Here is a 17925-nt window from a genome sequence, read left to right on the forward strand (position 1 = left end):
CAAACGGATATCACAAGATATCCCGTATATCGCTAACCAGCACTCCTGATAGAGGTGCGTTACATCGGCCACATCAAAGCAGATGCCAGGCGCCGATACATCGAAACGGCAATGAAAAACGTTATTAACCTATAATACCGCATTAAATTAAGTGTCCCTGATGAAGCGATGCATTCACCAGTACTCATCAAACACGATTGAATAAGGGCGACATATTTGGGGAATATGTAGCACATAAAATGGATATGTTGCGGGCCAAGTGCGAAGGCTAGTCCATTCGCGAATGGCCTAGTCCAAGTGCGATAACGCACTTGGACTAGGCCGTTTGCGAATAGACTAGTCCATGTGCGTTATTGCAGTTGGACTAGGCCGTTTGCGAATGGACGGGCGTTTATGCTCCCAGTCCAAGTGCGAAGTCAGGCCAAGTGCGAAATATCCAGCAAAGTGATGTCAACTTGGCAAGTCAACTTGGCATGTGCAAAGTCCCGTGTGAAATGATGCGTGCAAACTGCAGGGCTGCGGAGTCGATGGATTTTCGGCGACTCCGACTCCGACTCCGACTCCGGCTTTAAAAAACCAGCTCCAACTCCGACTCCGACTCCGACTCCGGCTCGGGTTTCTAAAATCGACTCCGACTCCGACTCCGGTCACAACTGTCGACTCCGACCGACTCCGACTCCGACTCCGACTCCGACTCCGCAGCCCTGGTGCAAAGTATTGGTAACTCAACCGGAAAATGCTTACATGAATCGAGTGCCACAAACTCGACCAAGGTCAGGTCGGGTCATCAGCGGGGAGCCCGGAGCACGGTACTAATGGTCTCCGCACACCACGCGACTCTACGCTGTTCGAAGGTCACGGGGATATTTGACCTCCCCAGATCCAGATCGGTGGCCGAAGCCTGGCCAGCGGCAACACGTTGCTATAATTTCCGCGTTGTGCAGGGTTCAGCGGAAAGTCGCATCCCGAATGGACCAGGTGTGTGGAGACCTTAACCCAGAGTTGCGCCAGCTCGCAGATCTGCTCCGGAGAACAAACTAAACATATAGACGCAGTGGCGTCGCCACGGATTTTCGACTAGGGGATCTGGTCGGACGGTCAGTCAAAGTAATCCCCACCAAATACTGAAAACTCCTCGGATTTAGACAATTTTATTTTGAGAATGCACCAAAATCGTTTTTAAAATATTTATTTTATTCTTGATCGATTTTCGTGGCCAAAAGTGTGTGTGTGGGGGGAGGGGGGGGGGGGGCGTCGGACCGGCATATTTTCAAGAATGTGTGTGTGTGTGGGGGGGGGGGGGGCCGGACCCCTCCGACCCCCCCCCCGTCGGCGATGCCCCTGCATCGACCAGCGGTCCCCCATTCATTCGGAATCGTACCCCAATCCGAGGATCCATGCTTCCGGCGGCTAAGTGCAACGCCACAAACCCGTCCGTTCGCAAACGGCCTAGGCCATTCGCGAATGGCCGACCATTCGCAAACGGACTAGTCCGTTTGCAAACGGACCGCCATTCGCAAACGGCCTAGTCCATTCGCGAATGGACTAGTCCGTTCGCAAACGGACTAGCCTTCGCACTTGGCCCGTAACAGATACATAATTCCCACGAACGCTAACGGTCCACCAGCCTCAATGAAGTACAATGATATGATATGAGAGAATAACTTTGACGAACGAGGGCCCGGAAAAAATCCCAAAAATTCGTTCATACAGGGCCGAGAATTTAAATATGCAAGCATATAAACATAAACTAGATAAGCTTATGTTATCGCGGATCGGGACTACAAAAGGAGAACAAAGTGCTGTGCCACCTGTCACACCTGCATGACCTTACAACTCTTCGTGTTTGGAAACCACTATACCAGTAATTGTATACAAGGCAAATCATTCAAAACTGTAAGAGCTTCGTTAAATAAATTGGTTTCGATGTTCATCCTTCCACTGAGCGTCGCATACACCTTTGGCCCAAAACAAGTGGCAGATCACGCACCTGGCGACACCTACATATATCGTGTTTATCTGACCGGCGCACAGATGGCGCTGGCTACACGCTGTAGAGCTGACCGGTGACCGGACAGCGCCGAGGGTTGGCCGCGCAGCCCGGGTGCACCGTCACTCCGTTGGGGTAGACGGACAGAGCTTCGGCCGAGAGCGCCTTGTGACACACTGGACAGTACCTGTGGGCAACAGAGTGGAAGTCGCAAACACACACAATTATTACCTCGCCAGTTCGGGAAAGAATCTTGGTGACTACAATACTGAGCTTTGGAAAGGCATTCGACATTAGTCAAAAAAGCTGAGCTGACACAAGCTGGTGAAACATGTCGCTCGATAGAAACACAGTAATCAAAATCAGGACACGCAATCAGCAGAGACCCACTGGACATAATCCATGAGCGACAGACCCCGCTCCCCCAGTCTCCACTCACGCGTTGGCCGGTACGGCCACACTGCGCCGCTGGTGGCGGGTGAGCGCGGCGCGCGCCGTGCTGCTCTCAGCCCTGGCCAGCTGTCGGCTCAGCTGGGCGGCGTGGTGGCGGTGCAGCTGTCGCCGCAGGGCGGCCACCAGGAACGGCGCCACCACGGCCGTCGACCAGCCGTCGGGCAGGGCGGCCAGCGCGCGGCGCGGCTCCAGCTCGGCGGCGCGCGCGCCGCTCAGCAGCGCCAGCGCCGCCGCCACGCTGCCGACACAGACAGGGGGAGGTCAGCAGTAGCACTCAGTAGGGTGGGAGGGTCCGCCGGTCTCAGACAGGTCCGAGACGGTCTGTACGCTCAGTCACACCAATACTGTCAAACTTCAGCAAGAGAAGGAAGAGTCCCTACACTTTGTTTTGTTTTGATTTGAAGCTTCTTACAACGAAAGCTTGGGACTTTCCTCTAAATCAAAGCAACAAACCATATCAGCTTCATCATTCAAAGCCGGAGCTGCCATACTGAGCCGAGAAATGCTGAGCCAGGTCAATGCAGGACAGCTGATTGAGCCGCGTCAGTTCACATATTCTGCTCGAGTCGTGTCCGGTGAGCTCGGGCCCGTCTCGGCACCCACTTGTCGTTCTCTGGCCGTAGGTGGATGTCGAGCAGATGGTGCAGCAGCCGGCGCCGCAGCGCTGAGCCCGACTCGGGCGCCACCTCCAGCACAAAGGTGAGCGCCTCGGCCGGTTCGGCCCGCGCCGCCAGCTCCAGCGCCTTCTCGTACTCACCGGACTGAGCACAGAGGGAGGGGGAGTCAGAGCGGGCGGGCAGGGGGACACAAACATAAAACTAAAAAATAGGGGTAACAGCTCAAACAGATGCCAGTACAGCCCTACCTACCCTGTAGTAGAAATGGTCACTGGGAGCAGTACCAGTACCTACCCTGCAGTACAGGTGTGCCGAGTGGGTGTCCAGCTGCAGTGCCAGCGTCCTGTGCAGCAGGGCGGCCACCCGCAGCGGGGCTCGGGAGCGCAGCAGCGACAGCAGGCGGCTGGCCGGCTCCGCCTCGTCCGAGCCCAGCTGGCGACTCTGGCTGAGCCGGTCCAGGTACAGGCCGCCCAGCTGGGTGGACAGCCACTCCGACTGCGGTCACAGGTCGGGTCAGGTCAGGCCAGGTCACTGAGCCGGTCCAGGTACAGGCCGCCCAGCTGGGTGGACAGCCACTCCGACTGCGGTCACAGGTCGGGTCAGGTCGCTGAGCCGGTCCAGGTACAGGCCGCCCAGCTGGGTGGACACTGGACAGCCACTCCGACTGCGGTCACAGGTCGGGTCAGGTCGGGTCAGGTCGGGTCAGGTCACTGGCAAGGGCTGACATCACGGTTGTTCATTAGTGAATGGGAGAATCACGCACAAGTCATCTAACTAAGATTACTTTTAACCACTGCGATGGATGAACAATGAAAACCTTCACCGATTCCCAAATGCTTTAGAATGTAGCGTGGAAATCTAAGCGGCGTTTATCTGCGGCAACATCCAGAGTGCAGCTTTTACAGTCCACACTGCGGACCGCCTCTCCGCCCGTGGGCGCGCCCCTCTCACCTGCGCCCTTTTGGTGAACACCTGGTACTCCAGGTAGAGTGTCAGCGCGGTCGGGTAGCGTCGGAGGAAGGAGCACACCTCCTCGGAGCTGAACAGCGCCGGCAGCGACTCGGGCCGGCCGGTGAACACCCCAGCTCCCAGCTGCTGGTCCAGCTCCAGCACCGAGTCGGCGAACCGGCGCACCCACACCAGGTCCTCGGCGCTGCGGGGGACATGAACAGTCAGTGGACGGGACTCTGCGCTGTGGGGGACAGAGGCAGTCAGTGGAGGGGCTTTCGGCGCTGTGGGGGACATAGACAGTCAGCGGACGGGGGGACTCTCTGTATCAGAGAGGAGTACAGGGACGGCGGTCAGTTTGGCTAGGGTACGGGGAACAGCTCCCAGGATGCACTGCACTGAGGGATCACGGGTGATTATGAAGAATTGGCCCCGTCCGCTGCCACATACCTTCTGGAAAACACCGGCTCTAACAACACAGCTCGCAGTAGATATACAGACTCAAACTTTAAATATGAACACCCTCGGCCACCATGCACCAGCAATGAGCAGCGGAGGCCGCCGCTGACCTGCCCCGTGCCACCGTCACATCCCCGCTCACCTGGTCAGCGCCTGGACCATGTAGCGGAGTGCGGCGCCGGCGTCCCCCGGCCGGCGGCGCTGCAGCACGCCGTCCCAGAGGGTCAGCGCGGCCTCGCCGTCTCCGGCCAGCAGCTGCAGCTGCCCCAGCTCGGCGGCGAGGCCGGCGCCGGTCAGCGGCTCGCGGCACCGCTCCGGGTCACAGACGGGCCGCTGTTCGGCGATAAAGGAGGCGAGCTCCGGTGGCCGGTCCGCCAGCAGCAGCACCAGACCCGTGTCCACCGCCTGACGGAGGAGAGAGAAGAGAGAGGGGATCAGAGGGGAGAGGGGAGGAGGAAAGAGGACAGCACCACACCCGTGTCCGACATCGGACAGGGAACAATTGGTAGGGCAGGACAGGGCAGGATCAGGCACTTGGCCATGGTCTACATGTGAACTTTGTACTTAAAGGTAGTGTGCCACCTTTGAAAGATTTCCCATTTTATTTTTCCTAGGATAAGAAGCTTCTGTTTTTACCTAATATCGCAAAAAAATCAAAAATGGGCCTGGAATAGTGCCTTTTTCGCCTAAAAGTTTTTCGGTTTTTAGATATGTATAACAACTGTAGTGGGCTCACCTGCAAACAGGCGTCGGGCAACAATCGCGAATGCGGCGCACTTGTGACAATAAGCAAAGGTCATTATAGTGTTACGACCATACGACGTACGGGAATGAGTTATCAGCTGTCTAATCGTAGACAACACAATGTCGAGCCTTAAACTGTAAGCCCGTATTGGTATTGTTTCTTTTATTTGGCTGTCGAACATTATTTATGGTTTGAAATATGATTTTATGTAAAATAATTGATATGAAAAAGCCGTCTTATAAGTTATGACCCCATTTCACCACACGCAAGTGGCAGAAATGACAATGATCAGCTGACGCATTTTTCTTGGCCGAAGTCAGAGCGCGCGGCCCGACGCACCACGCGTATTTGGAAATTCCGACCTCGACGAGCATCAGAAGCCACCTAACAGGCGTGTTCGAAACCGCAGGAGATGATGATGAACGGGTTTATCGAAACTTGATTGGATGAGCATATCGGTAATAGCGATTTCAGTGTGTGCATTTATTGTTCATAGTGGTGTGAAATGTGGTTGGGGTACGACCGACAACCCGTCGGGGCGAATTTCGCACTGGGGTACTCAAAATTTGAAGAATTTAAGACGTTTCCATGAGTTTTGAAGGTATGGATAAGTTCTAAAAATCCGGTTCTCCTTATCTGGGCCATTAACTCCATACGGTCCAAGAAAGCTGGCACACTACCTTTAAGCACTTGCTGACGAAAAAATAGTCGTTGGCAAGGGGCAGTAGAACCACCCACTATCACATGACGATTATTCCAGACATATCAGCCCGATACAGAAGAAGGAAAAGAGACTGGAACTCTTAAGTTGCACTACCTCTGGAAATTATTAATTCACCTCTACCTAAAGAATATACAGGAGAACATTATATAAAAATGGATAAATTCTGGGAACCTGGAGGCAATATTCGCATCCATTACACGCCAGTGACGCTTTCCTGTCCGTTCCGAAGATATGCTAACTACCAGGTCCAGCACACTTACACATTTCGACGGGACTTCTCGGCTGAAATAACGCCATGACATAGGGCAAATCGTCTCGCCTACCGTGCTCAACTGTTTGGTTGTTGATTTCAGCCGCGTTTTTTTTGGCACCAGATTGATTCCGGTCAAGGCAGGACAACGAGCTGGGGGCTCCAAAGGCGCATCAGTGGGCCTGCACCCCACATCTGTGCCGTCGGGCGCGACTCGGGCTTTGCTGCGCACACAGAAGGTGGCCTATCTGGCCCCATCCCGGCCACACCTGGGAACGGCGCCACCCGTCGGCAACTGCACTGCAAAGTCGCTCACCACAGCAGCTTCAGTCTGAGTTCATGTTTTCCATTGACTGAGGAGAATTAAAACATAAAGGACGTCTAAATTATTTGTGCGTCGTGCTCTATGGTGTCAAGACGTTTGCGTGCCGTTAGAGCAGACGTTTAGAACCCAGAGTCAGACCAAACTCTGCCTAATTTGAGCGAGATATGAGATCAGGAACTGCAGGGGAACTGGGAGGAAAGAACTAATTGCTAGCGATTTCGTGACGCCTCCACTGATGGGCCAAAACATTAATCAACAGCATGCTAATTCCAGGAGTAGCAAGCTGAAGAAAACGATAACAGATTTTTTTAGGTGGCTATCACTTATGTCGTTTCAACCATGACAACCAGCAGTCGAGTACGTTCAGAAGTCAGATCTACCACATTGACATTCTGAGGGAAAGCTAGAAAATTGATGTAGTTTTTACACACGAACTAACAGTTGCGAAGTCTCCCCCGCAATCTAAATCACCAGCCTGTAAGGCCATGTGCGACTTCCTGCAAAGATACACTAATCTCGGTGGATCCCCAGTTTCGGCGGCAGTCCTGTCGTCAGTTGCTGGCGGCCCACGGGTCGAGGGCGCCGTCCCGGGGAGCGTGCCACTTGGGGTGGCCGGCCGGGCCGAGGAGGGCGCGGTGGCGCCCGGACCTGTCCGCTATATATTCGCCCCCGCCGTCCCGGGGTGCACGTACGACGCCGACGCGCCACCGCCAGCGCGGACACAGGCGTCTCTGAACTCCCGTCGGCCGTCAGCCGACGCGCCACCGCCAGCGCGGACACGGGCGTCTCTGAATTTCCGTCGGCCGTCGCCATGGTGTCCGGCTTTGGCTTGCGTGTGATGGTGCTGACAACAGCGGCAGCCGTCGTCACCGCCGGATGTCCAAACTCAGAATGGAAGCAGTACGGGAGCAAGTGCTACTGGATGTCGGACTTCAAGCTGTTCGGCCACTCTGTGGGCACTGCTTGCAGGAGCATGATGCCAAACGCTAATGCGGTGTCTATTCATGACCTGGACGTTGACTTGTTCATTGCCGAGGAGTTAACCGGCGGAACTTGGACCTGGCTGGGCCTTCATCGACCTGACGAAGATGCAGACTGGGCGTGGGAAGACGGATCTCCGGTAGACTTCTTCCTGTGGTTTGAGGATGATCCGAACGCACGCGGGGATGGCATATGTGTAAGCATCAACTATTTGGGCAACATCGGTTTTTGGACCGATGAGGTTTGTGACGAATACGACCATTACTTTGCCTGCCAGGTCGCAGCTACCTAGCATATGCAGTAACTCATACTGCACGCAGAGGGTTCGGCCTCAGCTGGACATCGCCCGGCGTCTCGGCTTCAAGGACATCTCTTTTGTTTTGGCTGGATTCCTGAGTAAATCCAGTGCAATTTAATAAAATTTGGGTGCATGCAAAACAATATTTGTTTGTCAAGATTGCGTGACAACACACAAACACTGAACCGGATATACACAAAAACGAATCCAAACGCCGGCTATACCAGACGAAAGTAGAAGGTGGATGCAGTCATATCTGCGCCAAATCATGTAGCCAAAGGCCAAAGACCACGGATTATTTACGTCTTGAAAACAATATCCACAACCGAAATAAACATACACACAGTTTGTAAAGGTGCTTGTGTAATGTGTGTGGATGCTCACAACCAAGTGGTGGAGCCTAAATATTGATGCACGTAAGCTCGAAACTACAATATACTGCGATCGATACCATACCACCGTTGCTGATATATGCAACTAGGACTCCATGTGAGCACAGAACAATGTCCTTAAATTTTAGTACCCCAGTGCTCGAGAAGGTATGCTTGAAGTAAGTGCCTCCTTAAAATCATGTGCGTTTCCCCAGTCTCGTTATGTATCGCCGAGCGGAGGGCCTGGCCCGGCCCCCTCCGTCAGACGCAGACACGTACCGTGGACCGGAGCGGCGAGTGGGTACGCGCCCTCAGCAGGTGCTCACGGAGGAACTGGGCCCGCTGGTCGTCCGGGACGGCCGTCAGGGCGGGCACCTCGGCCGTCAGAGCGGCGGCGCGGTCCGGGCTGCCGGGCGGACACACGGCCGGCACCAGACTGAGCAGCTGCGGACAGGACGGTAACCATCAGTGTACCGCGAACACACCAGACTGAGCAGCTGCGGACAGGACGGTACACAGTCAGTGTACTGCGGACACACAGCCGGCACCAGACTGAGCAGCTGCGGACAGGACGGAGCACAACGTCAGTGTACTGCGGACACACAACGGTACCAGACTGAGCAGCTGCGGACAGGACGGTAACCATCAGTGTACCGCGAACACACCAGACTGAGCAGCTGCGGACAGGACGGAGCACAACGTCAGTGTACTGCGGACACAGTACGGCCGGCACCAGACTGAGCAGCTGCGGACAGGACGGTACACAGTCAGTGTACTGCGGACACAATACGGCCGGCACCAGACTGAGCAGCTGCGGACAGGACGGTAACCATCAGTGTACCGCGAACACACCAGACTGAGCAGCTGCGGACAGGACGGTAGATGACAGTGTACTGCGGACACACAACGGTACCAGACTGAGCAGCTGCGGACAGGACGGTACACAGTCAGTGTACTACGGACACACAACGGTACCAGACTGAGCAGCTGGGGACAGGACGGAGCACAAACTCAGTGTACTGCGGGTACACCACACTCAGCAACTGGGGACACACGATGGCAGACACAGCAGCTCTGGACACAATACGTTAGATCGCATCAGTTTAGACACCCATATTTATTATTGAAGTAAAACATTATCCTACAACAGGCAGCACATTATTCATAGCTGAATCAATGGTGAACACAGTGATCAAGATTGATTCATCTGAAATAAGCCAACGCTTACACACTAACGCATTAAATTGACATTCGCCACAGACAGCGCACTACTATCTCCGCCTTGTCTTCGAAGCACCTGTGCCTCTCGACATCACAGCCCGCCCCATTACGCGCCCTGTATCAGCTCCCCGGCGATGGCTGTAGGAGGGGGGGGGGGGGGGGGGGGGGCGGCCCACCTGCGCCGGCTCCAGGTCCGAGCGCAGCAGCAGCTCGGAGGCGCGCCGCGTCTGGCCGGCCGCCAGCAGCGACAGACCGATCAGACGGCAGAGCGGCGCGGCGGCGGACGGGTCGGCGGCCGCGGACCCGTCCAGCAGACTGACGGCCGCCTCCAGGTCACCGGAGCGCACCAGCGCCTGCGACCGAGGGACGGGGTCAGACGGCGGGTCACAGGGCAGGTCACCGGGCAGGTCACCGGGCAGGTCACCGGAGCGCAACAGCGCCTGCGGACGGAACGCGTCAAAGGGCAAGTCAGAGGATAGGCTACCAACCGAAGTAGAGCCACGGTCAGGGTCACGGGTATGGTCGCGATGCAAGCTATGTGACTGGAACACATCTGAGAAAGTCTCAACTTAGTTCGGAAAATAGTGCCACGAATAAAACACAGCACCATATGCGATGTGTTTCACGGCAAGTGAAAACTCCAGGAAACTCCCGTGTGGGCCCTCAATGCTGTCCCATCACTCAAGGAAATTCAGCCTTGTCCCAAGCCAGTCCAAGCGCCACCTTGCACCACAGTCTTAACAGCTGCTGTACGCAGTTACATACGCTGGCTCCACTAAGGGTCCCCACTGACCTTGACCTGTTCATGCCAGGGCACGGGGCAGAGTGAGAGCACCGTGGAGCCGGCGCACACCAGCAGCGTGCCGTCAAAGTTGTCCAGCAGCGCCGGCTCGGGCACGGCCAGCTCCTGGCGCAGCTGGTCGTCCACCACACTGAGGGGCACAGGGGTGGAAACGAGCTGCGTCAACCCTTGTCCACCACACTGAGGGGCACGGGGGTGGAAACGAGCTGCGTCAACGCTGTCACAAAATTCTGTCAACAGTCGGTTATCCTGGAGCAAGTCGTACTAACTAGCAGGGAAGCCAGGGATGATATTCCTGGTTCTACTGATCCCACTGACATTGTAGTGCTAACCTCACAGATCGACTGATGTGCCCCGATGCTGCACCCACCTGATCAGTGTGATGCCGGCGCTGTCTGATGTGATGATGTAGGGGTGCTGGTACGTCCAGTGACTGACGCCCGGTTTCAGCTGGACCGGCGGACGCTGGGAGGTCCCCGTCACCAGCGCAAACATGGCCAGGTCGGCCGGACCCAGCACCAGAAACTCCTCCTGCGGACGCAGACAACAGACTGATCACGGAACCAGACCGAGTATTCGACTGTCCGAGAAACGGCAGAGCATTCAACCCTCCACCGCAGCAGACGTAAAAGGAACCGCTACTGCGGAAATACATGTCACCTAATGACCTGTTTTGGCTAAAAACTGGCAATTGTTGTCTTGAGAAATAAGAAATAACAGCGGAAAATCGACATGAGTAAAAAAATATACCATTTGTCCACGAGAAGCTTACGTCACCCCTTCGAGCAGCCCCACCGGTTACACCTCCCGCCTCCCCGCTCCCAGTTCCGCTCACCTTCCGTACGCTGCGCACCATCGGCCGCACCAGGGTCGGGTCGTACTCGAACAGCGGCTGGGTGCGGCCGCTCGACACGCGGTACACCAGGTAGTGGCCGGCGGCGGCAGCGCACACGGCGTCTCCGCTGATGGCCAGCGCGCGCACCCGGTCCGGCGCGGCCAGCTCGCGCACCGTGTGCAGACCAGAGGAGGTGACGTTCAGCACCAGTAGCTGCCGCCGGCGGGCGATACACACCTGCGGGATGGACAGACGAAGAGATACAGACCTAAGGCGGGCGATACACACCTGCGGGACGGACAGACGGAGATACAGACCTGTAGAACGTGCAGACGGAGATACAGACCTGGGGGACGACAGATGGAGAGATGCAGATCATAGGCGTCGCCAGAGATTTTCGGTTGGGGGGGCAAAATCAACTTTTGTGTTAAATCTTGCCTTTCCCCAGTCGTTACTCACTCGTTTTACATATCGTTCGACGCGCAATGGTGCGAAGAATTCGATGGCGACAAAGTTTTCCTTCTAGCTATGACATGCAACTTTTTTACAGAGAAATTCGAAATTTTCAAATTTCTGGACAAAAACGACCGGTAGAATTACAGTGCCGACGCACTGCAGAGGGCCCTTGTGCAGACTCTCGTCGCTCATGATCATTACCCAGAAAAAGGTGACAAACGCTCCATTTAATCCGATCACCCTGCTAAAACCTCCATTCACGCATGCATGCAGAGGTTTTACGTGAAATGCATAGGGCTTATCCCAGCCGCCGATTGTAGCGAAGTTGGGCATTCGCCGGAGACTGAGAGTGAATCTCGGAAGTGTGAATCGGAAATAATTCATCTTTGCTCCAGTGAGAGGAAGTGTTTTGTTCACTCGAGTGTGAACAAAACGTTTCTTGTTTTTCGTGTGGAGGGAAGCGCTGCAAACGTGAACAAAAAATGTTTAACGGAACCAAACGTTACGCACGGCATAGCGGCAAGGGATCCCTTAGAGATAGGCTTGGGACTTCCAAGCCATTTCAGGCCACTCATGATCAGTGTGGACTCTCAGAAGCCTGCTTAGGACACCTGAGATCGGCGTGGGTCATCCCAAATATTTACGTGTATGTGGTGCTTTGGGGCTTTCCGAGCCCAAGGTGGGACCCACAGAAGCCAGTGTAGTCGGCGGGCGCTAAGAGACTGGGCCCAGGGTAAGCCTGGAGCCCTCGGATAACAGTGTGAACCGTCGCGGTCTGTGTCGAATCCCTTAACCCGCGCCCCACTGGGGTCTGCGTATAACACGCCCTACTGGGGGGGGGGGGGGGCTATTCATAGCCCCCCCTCCTAACTCCGAAACTACTGGGCCGATCGTCAAAATTCAAACGGCGTCTGATAGCCTTGGAAAAACTGTCGAGCGAAACCTAATTTCATTGACCTCGAGGTCACCGATGACGTCACAGGTCAGGTCAAAGTAAAAATTATTAGCATTTTGGCTTCTTCACGTTTTGGGCTCTGGTCGCCGTCTTACAAGTCAGATCAGGCTCATTTTTGGTTCACACACTCGTGAACAGATGCTCTAGATACTCTGAGGGTACCAAACTTGTACTTTGATTTTCAGGTCAAGGTCAGGTCATCACAGGTCACGAAAATATTATATCATCCGTCGGTCACGTGACACATGTTTTATGGTCCATTTAGGTCAGAGATTTCGAATTTGATGTCGTCTGTGTCATTCGAGGTCATTTTGAGTCAAATTTAGCTCAGGTCAGGTCACTTTCAGGTCAAAAAAGGTCAAATTTTGAAGTTAAAATTTTTCAACACAAAAGGTGTCTATTGGATGCAGTTTGAGCTCAGGAGCACGATGGTGCTATTTATATTGGCGTACGATGTCAAATTCATGCTGAAAAATTGATTTGAAAAATTAATAATTGTTAATTTTTTGCAATAATGCGTATAACTTGGCCATTTTTGAAGATATTTAGCTAAAACTTGCTAGAGTTGGTCATAATAATGCGTTCTATCACATATATTCCGGTTTTTCGAAAAGTCAATAAATTTTTGAAAAAAATGTAAAAATATAAGTTTTGAGTTTTATTATATAAAATTTCCGAATTTTTTAGAAATTCGAAAATCCGAGATAGCAGTTTGATAGTGCAGTCTATTCTGAGTCCTCTCATGCAAAGAAATTGGATCTAGCTTAAAAACTGAGCTCTTGGGAGCGATTGCCGTGGTTCAATGTTTTGCGTCGAAATCGGCCGAACATGACGTCACTCTGACGTCATTTCCGGCCGACTATGGTAGGTAAGAAGTTCAAATTTTGACACAAGGTGTCAAATTGATGCAGCCAAAGGTACTGAAAGTTTGGCGTTGATACGTCAAGCGGTTTGGAAGTTATTGCAGAAAAACGGGAGGGGGGGCTATAAATAGCCCCCCCAGTGGGGCGCGGGTTAAGACCCTACGTAGGGACATAAGAAACATGTGTTGCCGCCCTCAGAGGTGCACGTTAGTTGTGATCCCTCAGATGCCGGCTTGGGGTTGACCGAAAATCTGTCGCTGAAAAGTTCGACTGAACTATCCGAGGCCAATTAAGGTTCTCAGAAATTTTCGAAGGCATCCTCAAAGATTCGTGTGTCCCTTCAGAGGTTTACATAATGTATAAGGTCCTCAAAGATCCCTGTAACGATCCCTCAAAGATCCCTGTTATGGGCCCTCAGAGAGCATGGACACCAGTGGGACTTTCAGAGGCCGGTTTGGGCCCTCTGAAAGCTTCTTCAGGGCTCAGTGGAGCTCCTTAGGAGCCTGTGTGAAAAGCAAGCTCATGAGCCCTGCGGCACTTGAACGGTAGTTGAGCCTGTCACAGACATTTGGCGAGAGTTGAGAAAGGCCGCGAAGATTTCGTGTCACGCTTTGAACGAAAATTATGTGTCAGTAGGCTCCAAAACTTATTAAAACCAGCTATAAAATGTAATAAAGAACCAACTAGGAACATGGAATGAATCACAGCATTGGCATTTCTGAGTCTGGAGTCGGAGTCTTGAAGATTTTTGGCGACTGCGACTCTGACTCTTGTTTGAACTGCACGCTCCAGCCGAGTCTGACCTCACAGACATTTTCCGAAAGGTACCCCCATTTTTTCCCGACTCGAAAATCTCATCGGATCTGCATCGATCTCAGGGGGTGCCCGGTCCGAGGTTGGGGGGGCAAGCTGCCCCGCTTGCCCCCCCGTGGCGACGCTAATGATGCAGATTATAAACGGACAACAGAGATACACACCTGAGAAACGGACAGAGATGCAGACTTGAGAAACGGACAGATGCAGAGATACAGACCTGTGGCAGCCGATAAAGACCCGAGAAACGGACCAACCGACGGCGGGGCTGAGAGCCATTCAGGGGGGATATAGACAACCTGCGGTCGGCACTGCTGGGAGGAAACGGGAGAGGCCATGTCCATCCCCAAGAAAGTCAGTCGGTCGTCGATACCTACCTATATGGAGAAGAGGTCTTCCGTACCTGTATGGAGAAGGGGTCGTCGGTGCGCGGGCGGGTCTTCCGTACCTGTATGGAGAAGGGGTCGTCGGTGCGCGGGCGGGTCTTCCGTACCTGTATGGAGAAGGGGTCGTCGGTGCGCGGGCGGGGCGTCCGTACCTGTACGGAGAAGGGGTCGTTCGTACCTGTATGGAGAAGGGGTCGTCGGTGCGCGGGTCCGGGTTGGCGGCCAGCGCCGTGACGCCACGGTGCCGCACGTAGCCGTCGACGGGCGTCAGCGCGCCGGCGTGCAGTGTCACCAGGGTCTCCTCTGCCAACACCAGCAGCAGCTCCAGAGCCGAGGCCAGGCAGAGGCCCGTCACCGGCGCCTGCCGCGCACAGACACACAGTCAACTGGCGGCCGGTGGACAGAGGAGAGTCGAGACACAGACAGCTGGCGGACGGTGGACAGAGGAGAGTCGAGACACACAGACAGCTGGCGGCCGGTGGACAGAGGAGAGTCGGGACACACAGTCAGCTGGCGGCCGGTGGACAGAGGAGAGTCGGGACACACAGTCAGCTGGCGGCCGGTGGACAGAGGAGAGTCGAGACACACAGACAGCTGGCGGCCGGTGGACAGAGGAGAGTCGGGACACACAGTCAGCTGGCGGCCGGTGGACAGAGGAGAGTCGAGACACAGTCAGCTGGCGGCCGGTGGACAGAGGAGAGTCGAGACACACAGACAGCTGGCGGCCAGTGGACAGAGGAGAGTCGAGACTCACAGACAGCAGCTGATGAATGGCAGATGTATGGGAATCAAGACATTATTAGACCAGCTGACACACAGGACACAGAACAAAATAACTGCATGAGTCTGCAAGCGAGGGTGTCAGGTGGGCAAAAATAGTCACAGTAGTGCACTGCTGGCACAGATAGGTGCATCTCATAAGGAGGCACCAATGCCAGCTGTTATGTCCCCTCACTGACCGTGCTGGCTGGCTGGAAGTTGATGAGCGCGCTGGACGGTGGTGCAGTCCTGTCATGTTTGTCCACCTGGTACTGGTAGTGCAGCACCAGGCCAGAGGTGGTGCCGAGGAACAGGTCAGCACCGCCCGCCTCCACCGCGCTCACCTGGACAGAGAGTGGTGAGATCACACAGAGGTCAGCCAGCATGGGAGCATGTGGACAGGCCCAGTGAGCCTGGTGCTGTATGAATGTGAAGGGACCAATAACCTGGCCAGTCACACTGGTGAAGGTATATGGGATGGATGTAGTCAAAAAGTATGGCAGTGTGTGAGCAGGAAGTCACAACTGCTGTGTGCATGCAGATTGCAGAATCCTGTTGATTGTGGAATTAAAGACAATTTGTTTGTCATTTTGATTCATCATTATTTGGAATATACAAATGCACATGCAGTAAGGATACCTACTCTTATCAACACCTCTTATATACTCTTATCAAAGAAGCATTAACATAAAAAACTGTTGAAGAAAAACTAATAGGTAGATACAAGTTGGCACTTTTATCACAGCAACCTACCTTAAGGGATGGATCACCAACATCATGAGCAACACTGGTTATGACAGGCACAAGGTCAAATGCTCGAAAGGGCATCCTTATTTACGTTTCTTCGTATTTTTTTTGCCACTTCAACTTTCTGAAACAAAGTCACATTTTTATGAATACAATAGTGAAAATTAACAATTATACCTGGTACTGGGGTACCTACCTAAATGAAGAATAAGCCCATTTTCACTTTAGGAAAAACTATTGATTCAACTATAATATTTCAGAAGTTTGAGTTAGTAGGTAGGTCAGGCATCAGTATTGTTTTATAGGTGTGGGCTTCGTAAATCTGAGAATAACCTTTCATCTGAATTCTGACTTTTTTCATCATGCACTAGGTACAAACCTACATGTTGATGTGTGACATGCACGGAAATTATAGGGTTTGCAAAAACAATCCACGTTTACGTCAACGTTGCATGAAATTTAGACTCGTCGACGTCAACGTGAACCGAAACCGTGGACAAGCGAACTTGAACTTGAACTGGAAGAGATAAAGACGGATTCAGCTAATGATAATGGACCAAACGAGTTTTCTATTCACTTCAACTTCGCCCACTCCAGCGTCCGTCAACTAACACCAGTGATCCAAAACAATCGGAGGAACTCGAGAAATAATGCTAGAGGCAAGCTAGAGGGAGGGGAAGGGGAGGGTACACCATACGCAGACATCCAACGCCACCTATAAACAAGCTCCCACGTCATCTGTGCCCTAGAGGACGCCACCAGCCGGGCTGCGTTCTTATATTCGGCACAGAGCCTCAGCACACAGCATGGTAGGTACTTGGGTAGGTATTCTTTTTTTTCTCGACAAAACCGAGAATAACGCGAAAACTATGCTATCGCTCACTCGGAAATTATAATGGTAAGACGCACGAGACTCCGCACCTCAGATTGGCAATATCCAACCTATAGGTAGGTACCTAAGAAACGCAATATTCATTTTCCATCCAGTTTGGCAATTCAAAACCCAAGTTTATATTTGCCCCAAAACAATTTAAAGGGACCCTCCCACCTTCAAAAAAGTTAATGAATTGGCACGAAAGTGATGTCGCTCGGTTCAGAAAGAGCGAAAACGAATATCTACTAAATTTCATCGAAAAATATTCACCGGTTTTCAAGATATTAGACTTTTACTTTTGTTTACTTTTTGGGATCTCCGCTGTTCCTAGCGACTTTATTTGAAAGTGCGGCATTTGTTGCGCGCAAAGCAGCATATACCACCGCGTGCTACCAAACGTTTTAGTAAAAGATTTAAAAATCGTTAGATCTCCGCTGACGTCACAAATTCTAAGGGGGCATACCAATGCACTAGCCCCTTAGAATCCGAAAACTGCAAGTTTGAAATTCCATATCTCCGAATTAAAGCATTTGTCGATGTTGTGAGTGCCCAAACCGGTATTTGCAGGCCATGGCCACCAATTTGGCTATTTCAACTCAAAACTAATGTTAAGGTGGGAGTGTCCCTTTAACTGGTTTTAACAACATTTTAGAAGGTGGGATAGTCCCTTTAATTTTGTTGCCACGCAAGGCCCATACGTTGTTTAGTGATAGACGAAGGAGTGGAGCATGGCGCAACTATTTGCAGGGAATTCCGACCGACATGATAGCATACCTATATCCCAGGGCCTATTTTAACATGTTAACTGGGGGGGGGGGGGCAAATGCCCCCTCACTCAACAGAAATGCCCCCCCAGTCGTCGAGATTTGCCCACTATAAAAATGGACATAAAGGAATAGGGTGACAAACATACTACTGTGACTTGTTTTGCAATGGATGTCAAATGAGTCAATCTGCAAGTAATGACCAGTGGTGGATCCAAGGGTGGGTCATATGGGTCATGACCCCCCGCCCTCTTGGGGCCCGGGGACATCACAGGCCTGCCAGGGGCAC

The 17925-nt window shown here is 53.1% G+C and overlaps 1 protein-coding gene across 3 annotated transcripts; it reads right to left on the reverse strand.

The window, feature by feature from the left end:
* Window positions 1-1597: 1597 nt before the first annotated feature.
* LOC122381859 (transforming growth factor-beta receptor-associated protein 1-like) lies at window positions 1598-16652 on the reverse strand. 3 transcript variants are annotated; one of them, XM_043366589.1, is made up of 15 exons: window positions 16611-16652; window positions 16005-16122; window positions 15452-15595; window positions 14671-14853; window positions 11020-11256; window positions 10555-10715; window positions 10176-10314; window positions 9559-9735; window positions 8441-8605; window positions 4610-4872; window positions 4012-4213; window positions 3355-3555; window positions 3047-3204; window positions 2430-2681; window positions 1598-2177 (listed from the first exon to the last, which is right to left on the reverse strand). In XM_043366589.1, the coding sequence occupies exons 2-15, from the start codon at window positions 16077-16079 to the stop codon at window positions 2045-2047; spliced, it is 2490 nt and encodes an 829-aa protein (XP_043222524.1). In that variant the 5' UTR covers window positions 16080-16122; window positions 16611-16652; the 3' UTR covers window positions 1598-2044. The 3 variants fall into 3 exon arrangements, with proteins under 3 accessions (XP_043222524.1, XP_043222532.1, XP_043222541.1); XM_043366597.1 differs by lacking the exon at window positions 16611-16652 and adding an exon at window positions 16382-16577; XM_043366606.1 differs by lacking the exon at window positions 16611-16652 and adding an exon at window positions 16378-16577.
* Window positions 16653-17925: the final 1273 nt, after the last annotated feature.

This window comes from Amphibalanus amphitrite, unplaced genomic scaffold (genome assembly GCF_019059575.1).
Source record: "Amphibalanus amphitrite isolate SeventyFive unplaced genomic scaffold, NRLGWU_Aamphi_draft 000011F_arrow, whole genome shotgun sequence".
Classification (NCBI taxonomy): domain Eukaryota; kingdom Metazoa; phylum Arthropoda; class Thecostraca; order Balanomorpha; family Balanidae; genus Amphibalanus; species Amphibalanus amphitrite.

Bases quoted from the DNA above. Each gene is read 5' to 3' on its own strand.
- LOC122381859 (XM_043366589.1), bottom strand. From the start codon at position 16,079: ATGCCCTTTCGAGCATTTGACCTTGTGCCTGTCATAACCAGTGTTGCT. The intron at 3,556-4,011 runs GTGAGAGGGGCG...CTGTGACCGCAG, and splicing joins TGTTCACCAAAAGGGCGCAG to TCGGAGTGGCTGTCCACCCA. The intron at 2,682-3,046 runs GTGGGTGCCGAG...CTGTGTCGGCAG, and splicing joins CTACGGCCAGAGAACGACAA to CGTGGCGGCGGCGCTGGCGC.